At 34.5% G+C, this 14,755-nt stretch overlaps 4 protein-coding genes across 4 annotated transcripts; 2 read left to right on the forward strand and 2 right to left on the reverse strand.

Moving 5' to 3' along the window:
• The first annotated feature begins 3,132 nt into the window (after positions 1-3,132).
• On the forward strand, positions 3,133-6,423 carry LOC9320919. Its single transcript, XM_021032562.1, has 4 exons — positions 3,133-3,273; positions 3,366-3,870; positions 4,517-4,639; positions 4,976-6,423. The coding sequence occupies exons 2-4, from the start codon at positions 3,391-3,393 to the stop codon at positions 6,236-6,238; spliced, it is 1,866 nt and encodes a 621-aa protein (XP_020888221.1). The 5' UTR covers positions 3,133-3,273; positions 3,366-3,390; the 3' UTR covers positions 6,239-6,423.
• LOC9318805 lies at positions 6,241-6,711 on the reverse strand. Its single transcript, XM_002884807.2, has one exon. It carries the CDS (start codon positions 6,680-6,682, stop codon positions 6,491-6,493), a length of 192 nt encoding a protein of 63 aa, XP_002884853.1. The 5' UTR covers positions 6,683-6,711; the 3' UTR covers positions 6,241-6,490.
• A 3,012-nt stretch (positions 6,712-9,723) lies between these two features.
• Positions 9,724-10,654, forward strand: LOC9320920. The gene has a single exon (XM_002882693.2). It carries the CDS (start codon positions 9,725-9,727, stop codon positions 10,181-10,183), a length of 459 nt encoding a protein of 152 aa, XP_002882739.2. The 5' UTR covers position 9,724; the 3' UTR covers positions 10,184-10,654.
• Positions 10,655-11,813: 1,159 nt separating this feature from the next.
• On the reverse strand, positions 11,814-14,753 carry LOC9318806 (lipid droplet-associated hydrolase). Its single transcript, XM_002884808.2, has 13 exons — positions 14,622-14,753; positions 14,318-14,428; positions 14,156-14,229; positions 13,988-14,059; positions 13,836-13,864; positions 13,632-13,682; positions 13,460-13,510; positions 13,248-13,307; positions 13,075-13,157; positions 12,776-12,923; positions 12,532-12,582; positions 12,263-12,367; positions 11,814-12,185 (listed from the first exon to the last, which is right to left on the reverse strand). The coding sequence occupies exons 1-13, from the start codon at positions 14,735-14,737 to the stop codon at positions 12,042-12,044; spliced, it is 1,095 nt and encodes a 364-aa protein (XP_002884854.2). The 5' UTR covers positions 14,738-14,753; the 3' UTR covers positions 11,814-12,041.
• Between the last annotated feature and the right edge of the window lie 2 nt (positions 14,754-14,755).

The raw sequence follows: 14,755 nt of genomic DNA on the forward strand, positions 1-14,755 counted from the left end.
TTTTTTACTGTTTTCTTATGAATGAAAGATGAGTGTTAACAGTGAACTTATGTTATGGGGATAAATATTACTATACAAATAAAATAATCAAAGCCTATATATGTCCCTCTAATGACATATAATTAGGATTAGACATCCCATAATTAACTCTCCAGCTTCAAATAAGTTGACTTGTTGACTTAGCTCTTCGTCAATGAGAGCGAACATGTCTTTTGGAACAAATCATTCATTAGTGGACAAATGAATCCAGATTAAAAGAAAATTAGATTCAAATACTTTTTAACATATGACAGATACTTTGAGAGATAATAGAGTTTTTGTTTGATTAAATATTGTGCATTTTGTGGTTTGTTTTCACGTGGTTGAGAAAAGAAACAAGAGTGGGCTTTTAAATTGGGCCCACAGAGTGGCAGAAGCAGGGCTGAGAGAGTAATAGGTCCCACAAAACGCCCATGATCCCAAAATTTCCAAAGAAAATGGAGACAATCTTCTGTGTTTATCCGAAAGCCACCCTCACGCTTTGGATTTTCTTCTTTCTTTTTTTTATTCTGTTTTTTTTTCTTTCATTGTTATATGGTTTTTAAAAAACTTTATTTATATAAAGGTAACAGAAAATGGTAAGTTATTTTTTTCTCTGGCACAAAAGGATGAAAACATAGAATAGTCGGCAAAGGTCCACACATTTGTCTGTATATCTATCCAATATTCATTCATAGGTTCATCACAATTTTATCTACTACATATTTTTTTAATTTTTATTGAACAAATTTACATTCGTTTTCCATTTCTGTCATATATCAGAGTAGAAGTTGAAAGTTGTGTTAGTGGAGCAAGTGAAAGATTGATGGTAGCATAGGTAGACCATAAATTCATGCATCCATACCATAAGGTATACTGATGATGATTGGGTAAATTTTTTGTTTCAGCTATTACAACTGATTTTTTTTTATCAAAAGACAAAACTATTACAACTTAGAAACCTTCTTTGAAAAAAAAAAAAAAAATGTTGTTAGAAATTAGACTCCCATAGGAAGACAGTTTTGGCAACAAATTTCTTTTCTTAGTTCCTTATTGGGCATTTATGTCTTAGTTGGGCCTGACTCATATATATTTTGAACTTTTAGTATGCAATTATCTACACTATAGTCTTACTTACATTGTTCATATATTTAATGTTTTATATTGATTGCTACCTATATATTTTGATATGATGTAGAACCAACTATTTCTAGGTTGAATTGTCTTTTCAAACAGATTTTGTTTTTGGATTCACCATAAAAATAATATCTTATGTGACAGAAAGTACTATAGAAAGAATCTCGTTTGCGACAATAAAGAGTTGATCAAAAATATTATCTAACTGAAAGTTTTGGTACAAGCGAAGTAACACCAATGTCGATTATAACCTGCAGCAAGATATGTATGGTACGATTTTGTATGTTGAATCATCTCCACTTGGACGTTTCCATTTGACAACGGAAAAAAATCAACTTGTGAATTTTATGGATACAAATACAATATCTTGAAAACTAGGATAACCATATCTGATCATCCTGCTATAAAAAGCAATACATGCAATTTTCATGTTTTCACATGAATACTTCGGTTATCCATATTTCAATTACACGAGTATAAAATCTGTAATATCAATATTCGTATACACTTATACGGGTTGTGAAATTGTGGGAATAGATAAAACTTCAAAACCTATTGAAATGAATATCGATACACTTAGAATATCCATACTCATTAAAAAAAAAGTAGACACATTTGTAATGAGTAATTTAAGCACACTGGTTCTCACTCCCACACGTCTATGGACAAAAAGGGTACATAGGAACATGATCATATGATTTATGAGTCATAAGCATGAGATTAACACGATATTCGGGTCCACCTTAGGAATCTATTAAAGGAACCACTTTCTTAGCCTATAACCTAAAAACTTTGTTTGGTAAAAAGAACAACCTTAACATTACTTGGTCTTTTATCGATCGATTCATGTAGTAATATGCAATGCATCCGACTCAAACACGGCATTTAAGAAAGCCTATAGGTTAGGTTATAGTACAAACACGATCCAATCTCATAGACGAGCATATTATTTTTGGTCAAATATAAAATTAGATGCACTAGTTCCCTTTTTTAGGCAGATGGACTTTCTTCTAACCGAAAATAATTGTTCTCAACGAGCCGTCAAACTTTGTGAAATATGGATATAAATTCATGACTCAACAACATAATTTTTCGTTTAGTATGTTAAATTTGTTTGTCCGACCATAACTTATTAAATATGGCTATAAATTCGAATATTTACACTAAATATACTATACGTTATTTTGATACCGCTATAACTTTTTTTGACAAACAAACCAAAATACCGAACTATACCAAGCTTGATAACCAAAATATTCACTACATAAGAAAAAAAAATATATATATTCACTACATCTCTACGACTCTACCTAAAAGAACATTCTGACTTGAAGTTCTGGCCTTTTTAGATAAACAATTAAATAACCATTTTTAGTGTAGGATCGATTTCATTCGAAATTCTTAGCATATACTCCCTCTGTTTTTTAAAAGTTGTCGTTTTAACTGTATTTAGACAAATTAAAAAAATGTATGCAATGACTATATTAACCTCATAAAAATGACAAGTAATTATTTACAAATAATTTGTGTTTAATTAAATGAGGGTAATTTGGGTAGTTATTGGCATAAGTTACATTATTACCTTAAAACGACAACTAATTTAAAACAAAAAAATGCTCTAAAACGACAACTATTCGAAAACGGAGGGAGTATATACTAATCAAATTTAAACTTTTACTGCTAAATACTCTTTATATAATTTTTTCTTCACTAAAGAAATTAGTTGATTGGTTTTTTTTTTATAATTGAGTAAATATTTTATTTCATGACCGATTTATAATTAAAAAAGGAAGTGATTTCCGGTTTTCGATTCAACTATTTCGGTTTAAGTCGGTTTACAAATTATCCACCCTGTAAGTGTAAATCACGGAGCAACTTCCGTTATCCACACAGACCAATCCACGTGGACATGTTACAGTGTTCCTTATCACAGAAGATCACTACTCCCGTCATCTTTCCCCTTTACACTTTAACATTACACTCTGTACACACTACTCTGATCAAAATACCTCAAAACACAGCAACCGCCATTTCTTTCCCAATTCCCCCAATTCTCTTCACTTTTCTCAATCCAACTTTATCCTCAAGAAGAAGCCATAGAAATGCTTTAAAGTTTCTGTAAGTATTCTCCACTCTACAAACTTCGATTTTGTAATTCTGCTTTATTTTTAACAGATCGGTGAAATTTTCTCAATCTGCTTTTTTTCCAGAGATCTACCTACGATAGTTTTGAATATGCCGAGGCAGAATCAAAGCGTAGAGAATCTACTTCTACTTGGCAAAATCAGGAAACGTGGTTGTTCTTCGCCGACATCGTCGACTTCTTCGATTCTCCGTGAAGGTTATAGATTCAAAAGAGCGATTGTTGTTGGTAAAAGAGGAGGATCCACTACTCCTGTTCCTACATGGAGACTTATGGGCCGATCTCCTTCTCCACGAGCTTCCGGTGCTTTACACGCTGCGTCTCCGTCGTCGCACTGCGGGAGCAAAACCGGTAAAGTATCAGCTCCTGCTCCGGTTTCAGCTAGGAAGTTAGCTGCGACGCTTTGGGAGATGAACGAGATGCCTTCACCTAGAGTGGTGGAGGCGGCGGTGCCAATGATTAGAAAGAGTAGAAAGGAGAGAATCGCGCCGCTTCCTCCGCCGAGATCATCGGTTCATTCTGGTTCTCTACCGCCTCATCTTTCTGATCCGTCGCATAGTCCAGTCTCTGAGGTAAAATGCTTTCTTATGATTGGTTGAGAAGAGAATGTGCTGTGATTCCAACTTCTTGCTGGCTGCCATGTGCTTTATTTCTGACCGATCAAAAGAGAGAGAGAAAAACAATAATATATAGTATTATGGATTGATTCGGGAAGTTATAAAGATCTCATCTTTAACTGATAAAATTGATAATCTTTGTGCGATTCTAAGGTCTGAATTTAGTCAAAGTTTGGCAACCTCTATTGAGTATTTTAATCATCAAGGGAGATTATTATTCGTAAAGCTTCTGATTGATGTTAAGGAGTGGGATTAGAGAAGAATAGAAAACTGTTTTGATCTTCGGAATCTTTTGTCATGTGCTCTATAACGCACATTTATGTTTATATGAAAGGGCGTTTCTTTATAAGTTGGTGCCTATTATCGTTGCATAATTGGGCAATTCTACTAGTTTTTTTTTCTCATCATATGGAGGTAGTTGCTTGTTTTTTTAGAGGTTGATTTATTGTGAATAATGTAGGCCTAGATTCTCTTATAATGGAGACCTAAGGAAGCTATATATAAAAGCTAAATCTTGCAATAGACAATGCGAAGAATTCGTGCTTTCTTTACTTCTGTGTTAGGGTTATTGGGAAGCTGAGAAACTTGTTGATTTTTGTAGAGGATGGAAAGATCAGGGACTGGGAGTCGCCAGAGAAGAGCATCATCAACTGTGCAGAAGCTTAGGCTTGGAGACTGCAATGTTGGGGCTAGGGATCCTATTAGCAATGGCAGCTTCATGGATGTAAGTTGATTTTTATGCTTTACCCTTGGGGCTGCTGTTTCTTTGAGCATTATGAGGAACCCTTTCTTCTTGTCAGACCAAATTAGGTATTTGATTAAGGATGAAAGTAATACATGATTGAGCATTATTGGCTCCAGAGGCTGTTGGTTGTTTTGGAAGCCTACATTCACATAATCTTTGTTTTGTTATGCACAGAGACATTGCAAATAAGGTTATAAGATACTAGGATATACTCAATCTGTTATAATTAGTTAATTTACCTCCATCATTTATAAATCTATGTGTGCAAGAAAGCAATGTTTAAAAAGATTTCAAATGTTTCCTTCGCCTATGCAGATTGAGACTCGATCACGGGTGGAGACACCGACTGGGTCAACTGTGGGTGTCAAAACACGGTTGAAGGATTGTAGTAACGCTCTCACAACATCGAAAGAGCTTCTCAAAATCATTAATAGAATGTGGGGTCAAGACGACCGCCCATCTTCTAGCATGTCCCTGGTCTCTGCTTTACATTCTGAGCTCGAAAGAGCTCGCTTACAGGTCAATCAGTTAATCCACGAACATAAACCGGAAAACAACGACATTAGCTACTTGATGAAGCGTTTTGCCGAAGAGAAAGCAGCGTGGAAAAGCAACGAGCAAGAAGTCGTTGAGGCTGCAATCGAATCTGTTGCTGGTGAGCTAGAAGTGGAGAGGAAGTTGAGGAGACGGTTTGAGAGCTTGAACAAGAAATTGGGCAAAGAATTGGCTGAAACAAAATCAGCTCTGATGAAAGCAGTGAAAGAAATTGAGAACGAGAAGCGAGCGAGAGTGATGGTCGAGAAAGTATGTGATGAACTAGCAAGAGACATAAGCGAAGACAAAGCCGAAGTTGAAGAACTGAAGAGAGAATCATTTAAAGTTAAAGAAGAAGTCGAAAAGGAAAGAGAGATGTTGCAGTTAGCAGATGCATTGCGTGAAGAGAGAGTACAGATGAAACTCTCGGAGGCTAAACACCAGCTCGAGGAGAAAAACGCAACTGTTGATAAGCTAAGGAACCAGCTTCAAACTTACCTCAAAGCAAAAAGATGTAAAGAGAAGACCCGTGAACCGCCTCAGACTCAGCTACAGAACGAAGAGACTGGAGATTATTTAAACCATCACATCGGTTTTGGATCATACAACATCGAAGATGGAGAAGTCGAGAATGGAAATGAAGAGGATTCAGGAGAAAGCGACCTTCATTCCATAGAACTGAACATAGACAACAAGAGCTATAAATGGCCTTATGGTGAAGAAAACAGAGGAAGAAAATCAACGCCAAGGAAAAGCCTTTCTTTACAAAAAAGCATTTCGGATTGTGTTGATTGGGTTGTACAGAGCGAGAAGCTTCAAAAAAGTGGAGATGGAGGATTGGATTGGGGAAGATCAATTGAGGTTGAGCCTAAAGGGTATTTAGATGAAACACAAGCTTATAAACCAAACAAGGCTTCTTCAAAAGATCATCATCTCGTCTCGGGTTCGAGACTAAGTAACTTCCGCGGTGGATCCGTTTCAAAGTCGCGGTTATCGGATGCCTCAAAAGGCGAAAACCAGAATGCTAGAAAATCAAGATGGTAATATTGATCCGGAAATTTTATTCACATTTTTCAGCGCAGAGATGACAGAATCTAAAGACATTTACATCTACATTTTCCTCTGTTCGCTCGTTTTGTCAAGAGTGATTCTCTCATCTGTAAGTGACATAAAACATGAATTTGAACTGGTAATGATCCAAACATGTAAGAGCAAGAATTTACACGAAATTATCTTTCGATTTATATCATTTGAGATTTCAGATCGCCTACACCTTCAAAGACCGAAAAAAAAACACTAATCATCGAGCCATTTCCTGATTCGATCCTTGACGAAATCATTCCGAGCTTTGACGCGAGCTTGTTGAGGTGCGATGTTGGCGAGTGAGAGATACGCTCCGGCGACGAAGAGAGAAACGCCCGCCGCGAAAAAACCCACCGACACCGTTAACTGCCGCCGTGTCGGCGGATACGACATAAAAAACACCATCCTTCTCTTTTACCGCCGTCTCTTGCAAAATCTGTTTAATTCTAACAGTTATTGGGCCAGGCTTTTTATTTTGGGCTTTATTCTTAATCCCCAATTTCTCAACAAATTAGGGAAACAATGGATATAATATAATATACTAGTGTTGGATGATTGACAAAAAAAAAATACACTAGAAATTTTTTGAAGAAAAATAAATAAATAACCAATCGAGCCAGTGGATATATTTGATAAATTTGCAGTTTATATTCGTTATAAAGGGCTTCATATATAAAATGAGGATCCTCATTTCGTCAAAACGGACGCAATGAAGAACACCAATACGTCACTGCGATTTATGTGGCCGATGAAGCTCCGATTTATGTGGCTGATAGAGGCTCCGACTCTGAAACTCTTGTGAAAGCTCTTGTAGAACAAGGTAAGTTGTAATTTTGTTAAAGCTACTATTTATATTTATTATGGCTTCATATATATAAAAGGATCATTCTTCTTCTTTATTTCGTCAAAACAGACACGATGAAGAACACCAATACACTCATCACTGTGATTTCTGTGGTCGATGGATCCGAAGCTCTGATTTCTTTGTTACCTAATTTCACAATATCTTACATGGTTTCACAATATATTCTGATCCTTGATCAGGAAGATGAATCACAGTAGTATCTGCGTAATATCATAATGATGTCAATATCGAACAAGCCTTAAGCAGAATTCGTGCATTCCAGGTCAAGATCTAAGGTTTATTCAATCTGAAATTTCCAGAAACCAAAGCCAACATCTGGATATCGAGTTCTATTGTTGGTTTATAGAAATAAAGATCGGAAAAAATTACTGATCTAAGTTAATAGTGTTAGATTTTAGACATAGAATGTACGATTTTACGTAAAACTTGTGCGGTTTTGATTTTTTGATACTACAAACAAATACTACTTTGATTGATGTAATATCATGGTAGTATCTGGTATTCAAACCTCACCCAAAGCTTTAGTGGTCTAGTTTTCGTTTTCAATTTTTAAAAGCAGTTTTCACGATGACATTAATGTTTTTCATGATCTTGCATTTCTTAGCCTTTGTAAAAACGATTCTTACAAAATGATAGGATTAACAAAGATACATTTTCAAAACTAATCCGGTTAATTTCTCTACAAGACTTTAGAAACATGCATATTACAATTATAACTTTAGCTTTTGTGTGATGAGGTAGATAATCATGCCTGGCCGACAGGGGAAGGGTACGACGGCAAAAAAATTTATTTTAAAAAAAATACTCCCTCTATTTCAAAATATAGGATGTTTTGATTAAAAACACATATATTAAGAATTTTATTTTTTAATTTTAAAAGTATTATTTAATATTTGATTGAAGAATTTCAACCAATTACAATAAAGACTGCAGAATACAAAGAGTCATAAAAATCAAATGTATTTAAAGTTTGTCTAGAAATTTGTAAAACATCCTATATAATGAAACAAAATAATTTGAAACAGAGAGAGTACTTTAAAAAAGTCCATATTAATTTTTTTAAAAAACTAATATAACCCAGATTTTTCAAAAGAAAACTATGGAAAGCCAAAATTTTGAAAATAATTTGTTTTTAATAATAATCAAACACACAAAATTATTTAAAAATAGTACCAAAAAAAAATTGTAGTGATAAAAGGCCAAAAAAATTGTTTTGGCCCAAAGGCCTTTATTTTCTTTGGGCCGGGGCTGTAGAGAATAATTAAACTATTTAAACAAAAATGTCTAAAGTAATCAAATCGTTTTGTTAGTCTGCCCATGTCGTTGACACTTACGCGGCTATTAATTAATTTAAGATACCAAATCCGAATAATGGTTATTCATTCATACTTATCTCTTAACATTAATTGTAAATCCAGCCAAGCATGGTCATAGTTTCAATTAAATGAAATTAATTGTAAGGTTGTCAGCTTTTATTATACTAGTAGTTCGGAAGATATTACTTCTTCCGTGTTACTATTATATCTTTATTATCAATTGTTTTAAATAGGAAAAATTATAAATTTTTGTTTACCAATTTCTTCTTACACAAAAAAAAATTCATTAAATAACTTCACATGGGAAATTAACTCACACTGCAATATTAATAGCTTGCTTTTGGTGTGAAGCTACCTGATATTGCAGTCACAACAATTAACTTTGACGTAGCCATTCTGTTAGTATCTTGTAAGTTTCTTTCGAAGATTTTGTAATCCTGTGATTAACATTAATATATATACATTTAATTCTTTTCCTGCTTTGATTAAGACACCTTTTACATGTACGTATATCTGTTTTCATTAATACATTTAAAATACTATTTTGTATTTTTTTCAGAAAGCAAATCTTACAAACTAAAACCCGTAATATACATACACTAATTACTAATACACATTTTCTTACACTTATACATGAACGTAAATCATTGTATATATATTTCAAAGATAACATAGCTACCAAAAAATAACAACAAAATGGAATAACAGTTAAAGCATTTGCAAATATAGCCAATTGAAGCAAAAGTAAGCTGAGATAACTTGAGACTGTACTATATTGTATGATTAGAAATTAGAATGAATGATTTACGTCTACAAATCTAGCACGTATATTATTGCTCGACTAGTTCCGTGTCAATGAAGATTGTCGAGAGCAAGTAAAGACTTTAAGTACTGTTACTTTCAGTTTTAAAAGTTAAAACCCATTGTCAATCATATTAAAAAATAATTTATCGTACTTGTGAATTTTTTACCTTATGTTTGCTTTCATTCAAATTTAAATCTCTATAGTATTTGTGATGTTCAAAAAAAGAGAAAAAATCCACACGACTTCACCGAGCTCACATTTATATACTTTAAAACTACATGTCAGCATTGACATTAAAAAAAAAAAGAATTGTTTCTTGTTAAGCAAAAATAATTGTTAGCAGTTAAAGACTAGTCTCTGTAGCTACTATTATCGTTGTAATATTATTTTTATATTTCACCTATTATAATTAAATTAGGCCTTAATGGAATATCTCTCTCTCTCTCCCTCTAACCAACTTTATGTGTGTTTGTTTTATAAAATGGCATAAGCATAACCAACAAGAAGACGACTTTCTCAATAAAACCAAAACCTCTTTCTCAATCCACATAGAGAGAAAGAGAGAGATGAGCCGGAGGAACAAGAACGGCTCTAAGCTCGAGCTGAGGCTAAACCTTTCGCCGCCTCCTTCTCAAGCCAGCCAGATGAGTCTTGTTCGATCTCCAAACCGATCCAACACGACTTCACCGACCTCATGCGTTTCTTCTGAAACGAACCAGGAGGAGAACGAGGCAATAACCTCAATGGTTCTTGTAGGTTGCCCTCGTTGCCTTATGTACGTTATGCTTTCTGATGATGACCCTAAATGTCCTAAATGCAAAAGCACCGTTCTTCTTGATTTCCTTCAAGAAAACGCTTTTGCCGCTACAACCGCTACCGCTGCCAACACCAGACGCAACAAGAAGACCTGGTGGAACTGAATTTATTAATGATCCAACCGCGTTTTTTTTTGTATGTAATCGAGGGATCTTAAACCGAAATCTAAACTAATCCAACAGTACTTTTTTGGTTTCTCCTTTGATTTATCTCTTTAGTTGTTTTGTCTTTAGAGTAGTGCTAATCACGCTCCACTTTTAGACTAAACTTGAAGTGGAGCGCCACTAGCACTAACTTTGCTTAAAATGGAAGAATGATTATTTTTTTTATAACTGGCGATGCTTAGTATGATAAACATGTGTTGTTGTTTAGTTTCCATATTTACTTTTTTACTATGGAGTTATTACAGTTCAGCTTTTCCGGTAACCATCTTAGAGGAAAACGGGTTTCTTTCACTAGAAATCTTGATCAACGACTCTTTATGCAAGTGGAGATGTGAAATTACAATACCCTGTCTCTGATCCCTCTGTTTCTATAATCATCTGTTCCTCACATGTCTAGAAGTTTTTCGGATTATCTAAGACTCTTAAGCGTAAAAAAAAATAGACACTTTTGTTTCTCAATATTCTCTGTTTCTTGATTACTTTGTCTTTATTTTCTAAAAAATCACAATGGTTTATAGTGTATTAAAATATAAAAAGTAAACGAAAAGTTAGAGATTCACTTAAACAAGGCAGACACATAGAAAAGGAGATTAAAATTGCAAATGGTTAGAGATAAACTCCAAGAGGTAGTCAAATAATCTATTATCTAGCAAGAAATGTTGTTTAAGTGTTTTGGTTGTCCAAGGAGCAAAGGAATAATTTTGGACTAGGATCCAGATGAAACAACTTTGGTCTCTATGGTCCTACTAAATAAAAGTCTTTGAGTTTGTGTACCAATATTTGACTCCCCCACAACTCAAAAAGTCTTATATTCAGTAGGACCATAGATGGTTTACGGTTTATGGAACCACCACAAATATAAGTCATGATCTTTTTATTTTGTTGCATAGGGATGGTTTACGTTTTATGGAACCTTCACAAATGATACCAAAAACTAGTTCCGGATCTAAAACTAACAAGATTCTTTTCTTGAAAATTGCATTATTTGTCGGTGACAGAAAAAAAACTTGGAGCTGTTGTGTTCTAAGGTAAATGGCAAAGAAAAAACACTGAAAAATCTATATGATAAATTTAGAAAATCTATTTTATTTATTTCATAGTGCTTGCTAGGGGTGAAAGTTGGTTAAAATTGAAGAGGAGGTAGTTCAGATAGGTTCAATAGATTTAAAGGTAATGAAATCATTTAAATCAAATATAAATGCAATAGTAATTGAGACAGTTGAGAATTATGAGCGTTACGTAAGAATGATAAATACGAATTTAATTCCACCTTCAATAAGATGTTATTAATTCTCCTTTTTGTCAAAGAAATAAATAAAATGGTGATACTACAATTAGTTAATTTACTTTTCTTTTTGAGTTATCTCTTCTTTTTCTTTCTTATTATTATCTTCTCAACTCTATTTTTTTCTCATCGTTAAAAACATTCACTAAATGTCACCTTTCTGTTGCAGCCTTCATATTTAAGCAATCTCATTCTTCAAAGCCTCATTTTCTGTTTGTTAAGAGTCAATATCCATTTAATACTTCTTTTTTTTCCCAGGAAAAATCTAGAAATTTTGGTTTATAGTTTACGTAACTAGGACCAACAATTAAGATTTGAAAATAGTTGAGATTGTTCTGCAATAATCTCCTAAAATTTCATGGTAACGAGACCTGATAACCAAACATTTTTACATAACCATCTCCCTGACAATTACTATTAAACTACTCTGTTTCAGTAAAACAAACATTTTGATGGTAGACACTTATTGACAATAAGTTATTGTGTTGGAAGGAAGAGAAAGGGGAATGTACTTTACTGAAGCTGTGAAAACCGGTTCTTGATCAGAGTGGCTACGTGCTGCGCTACCCATGCTGAGCCAGCCACAGTGCAGCAGAATCCGTGCGTGTGACCTTCCCTCTCAATAGCCAAGGATGTACCTGGAGCCTGCTTCGAAATCTGGACAATGGAGATTCTTTGAGAGACCTTCCTACTATCGTCAGAAAATGCATTTTGGAGAAGGGAAACTAACTAACCTCTTCAAAGAGTTGCAGTGGACCCCAATGATCATCAATGCCAAATAGAAATGCAAGCTTGCTCTGGTTTTCTCTCATAAAATCCCAATCTGGCTCAGCTGCAAGCTTATATGCCAAAGATGAAACATCGAGTCACCTAAAATGCTTTGTTGGGGATTAACTATAGTGTAAGCTTGATCATGTTTTGGAGCTTGCCAGTAAACACTTTGCATCCAATTCAAAATGAGACTCTCTAAACTCTATACGACACATTGTCCAACGAAGAGTACCTCTCTAAACTCTGACTTTGCCATGAAGAGGACATTGCGCATGGTGTGATACTGCAAGGAAAGAAAATTTTAACACAGAACAAGCATCAGATGAAGTTATCTCCTCTGAATAGTTATTAGGAATAAGAACATAAAAGTATCGATAAAAGAAGATGCAATGGCCATCTTCAAGGAATTAGACAACTAGGTTCAAGTGTGAGAAACCCAAGAAAATCAGTGAATATGGAAACAAGAAAATTAATACCTGTCTCAAGTGAGTGCAGGTAGCTTGAACAGCAGTATCAGACCATGAAGCTCCAATGGATTTGGATACAAGCAGCCGTGCAGCTGACATAGGTAAAAGTCTCAGCGATGCAATCAGAAAACTTGCGGTAGCTGACAGAATAGAAGACCTGAATTTCAACAATTTCTTATTGATCTCTGAGTATTAGCAGAAGCAGAGAGAGAGAGAGAGCAGCATGTTTTCATAACATTCTAATTAAGGATGATTGGGCTGGTTCTTTCAAATCGTGGGTTCATAACAGAACGAGAACGAAAGCTTACGCTGCAAGTTTCCCAATTAATGATTGCTTTGTTGATTGTTGGTTCAAAGTCAAAAATGGATATAGGCCAATGCAATATACCACCTGCAAAGCACTCCAGAGAATATAAACGATCGCATAGCATAGAGAGAAATTATGACAGAGAAAGTATTACTCAGAAAAATCCGTCGATACCTTCTCCGAGAACTTCCTCAACATTTCAAGGGATATATAAGACCCAATAGAATGCCCAACCTATCAAGATCAATGAAAATTGAAGTTGTAAATTATCATGAAAATTTGCAAAACCATCAATGAATGGACGCATATATTTGATCATAAGAAGCAATATGTCAAAAGGAAACATGTTATGTAACCCATTTTATGCATGGCACAATAAGTCTTACCAATATTATTGGAAGTTTCACACTCTCCAACTCCTGTCTGATAAAATCAATCTGCATGATACCTAGCAGATTAAGATCTTAACTTCAAGGGATAAACAACACAAGTACTTGATGCCTTTCAAATTCAAGAGCAATGAAGAAAAATGATTTCCTTTTCAACAATTATTATTACCTTATGATCGATTTGTTCTTGAAATGAAAATAGCCTCCCAGATTCCCAGTCCTGAAAGGGAAACAAAAGAATGTAAATAATCAAGTAACATGAAAGCACAAATTGAGCTATCAAACTCAGAACACAAATTAAGATACAAATGAAGAGTATAACTGCAACCATCAAAATATACACACGGTATGATCCGAATCAAAGTTTGAGTACCTTGCTCGTGTGAGATATTTGTCCAATAGCTAGTCAAACAAAACAAACCAGTCCACCATTAATGATCAGAAGAACAAACTCAAACTCAGAAAGAAACAGCTTCCATCACAAGGACACAAAGAAGGAACACTCGAAAACTAGAGCAGCCATACCAATTACAGAAGCATTTCCATCAAGAAACTCGTATAAAGATTCCAAAAACTCCTTGTAAAATGACACAACTCCTGAAAAATTACAAACCAATGTATGAATCATACTAGTATATACATGTGCATGCATTGCAAACGCGTATTGAGCATAATAATGATCATTAACGAAACCTGGATTTCCCGGAATAAACAATACATAGAATGTGGGATTCTCAGCTTGAATTTCCATTATCTCCGTCATCAAACTTTGATCACAAATCCAAAAAAGAAAAAAGTGTAACTATAGTCAAAGAAATTAGAAAACTTTTTCGTAAAAGATTAAAGTAACAATACCCAGAAACTCTGCACAATCTGGAATCAACATGTCTTTTAGCTTCATTCATCAATTTGTTTTGAGTCTCCATATTTGCGGTCACGCGATTCAACCTATATATTCTCCCAGAACTGGCAACATTTAAAAAAGAAGAAGATCGAGAGAATCAATGAGATACAGTACTGAGAGAAATTAACTTGAAGACGAAACAGAGAAACCGTTAAAAATCAAAACTTTGTACACTAAAATGAGTGAAGAAGAAGCATGTTGAAACACTCAAAAGCTGTTTACAGTAAACCAAGTATAGAGAGCACAACAATGCACCTGAAACAGCAGGAGTAGTAGATACTTTGGAGAATCGAACCGCCGATCGGAGGAAGAAAGTATCCGAGAGGCGGAGTTACCGAATGTAGAAGAAGAAGTCGCATAGTTTTCAGCATTCGTAATGCGACATCGTT

Source organism: Arabidopsis lyrata (genome assembly GCF_000004255.2).
Source record: "Arabidopsis lyrata subsp. lyrata unplaced genomic scaffold ARALYscaffold_3, whole genome shotgun sequence".
NCBI classification, from domain to species: domain Eukaryota; kingdom Viridiplantae; phylum Streptophyta; class Magnoliopsida; order Brassicales; family Brassicaceae; genus Arabidopsis; species Arabidopsis lyrata.

Coding starts and splice junctions, on each gene's coding strand:
- LOC9320919 (XM_021032562.1), top strand. CDS start 3,391: ATGCCGAGGCAGAATCAAAGCGTAGAGAATCTACTTCTACTTGGCAAA. Junction 3,871..4,516: donor CGCATAGTCCAGTCTCTGAG/GTAAAATGCTTT, acceptor TGATTTTTGTAG/AGGATGGAAAGATCAGGGAC. Junction 4,640..4,975: donor GCAATGGCAGCTTCATGGAT/GTAAGTTGATTT, acceptor TCGCCTATGCAG/ATTGAGACTCGATCACGGGT.
- LOC9318805 (XM_002884807.2), bottom strand. CDS start 6,682: ATGGTGTTTTTTATGTCGTATCCGCCGACACGGCGGCAGTTAACGGTG.
- LOC9320920 (XM_002882693.2), top strand. CDS start 9,725: ATGTGTGTTTGTTTTATAAAATGGCATAAGCATAACCAACAAGAAGAC.
- LOC9318806 (XM_002884808.2), bottom strand. CDS start 14,737: ATGCTGAAAACTATGCGACTTCTTCTTCTACATTCGGTAACTCCGCCT. Junction 14,060..14,155: donor GTTTATTCCGGGAAATCCAG/GTTTCGTTAATG, acceptor GTAATTTTTCAG/GAGTTGTGTCATTTTACAAG. Junction 13,511..13,631: donor AAGAACAAATCGATCATAAG/GTAATAATAATT, acceptor GGTATCATGCAG/ATTGATTTTATCAGACAGGA.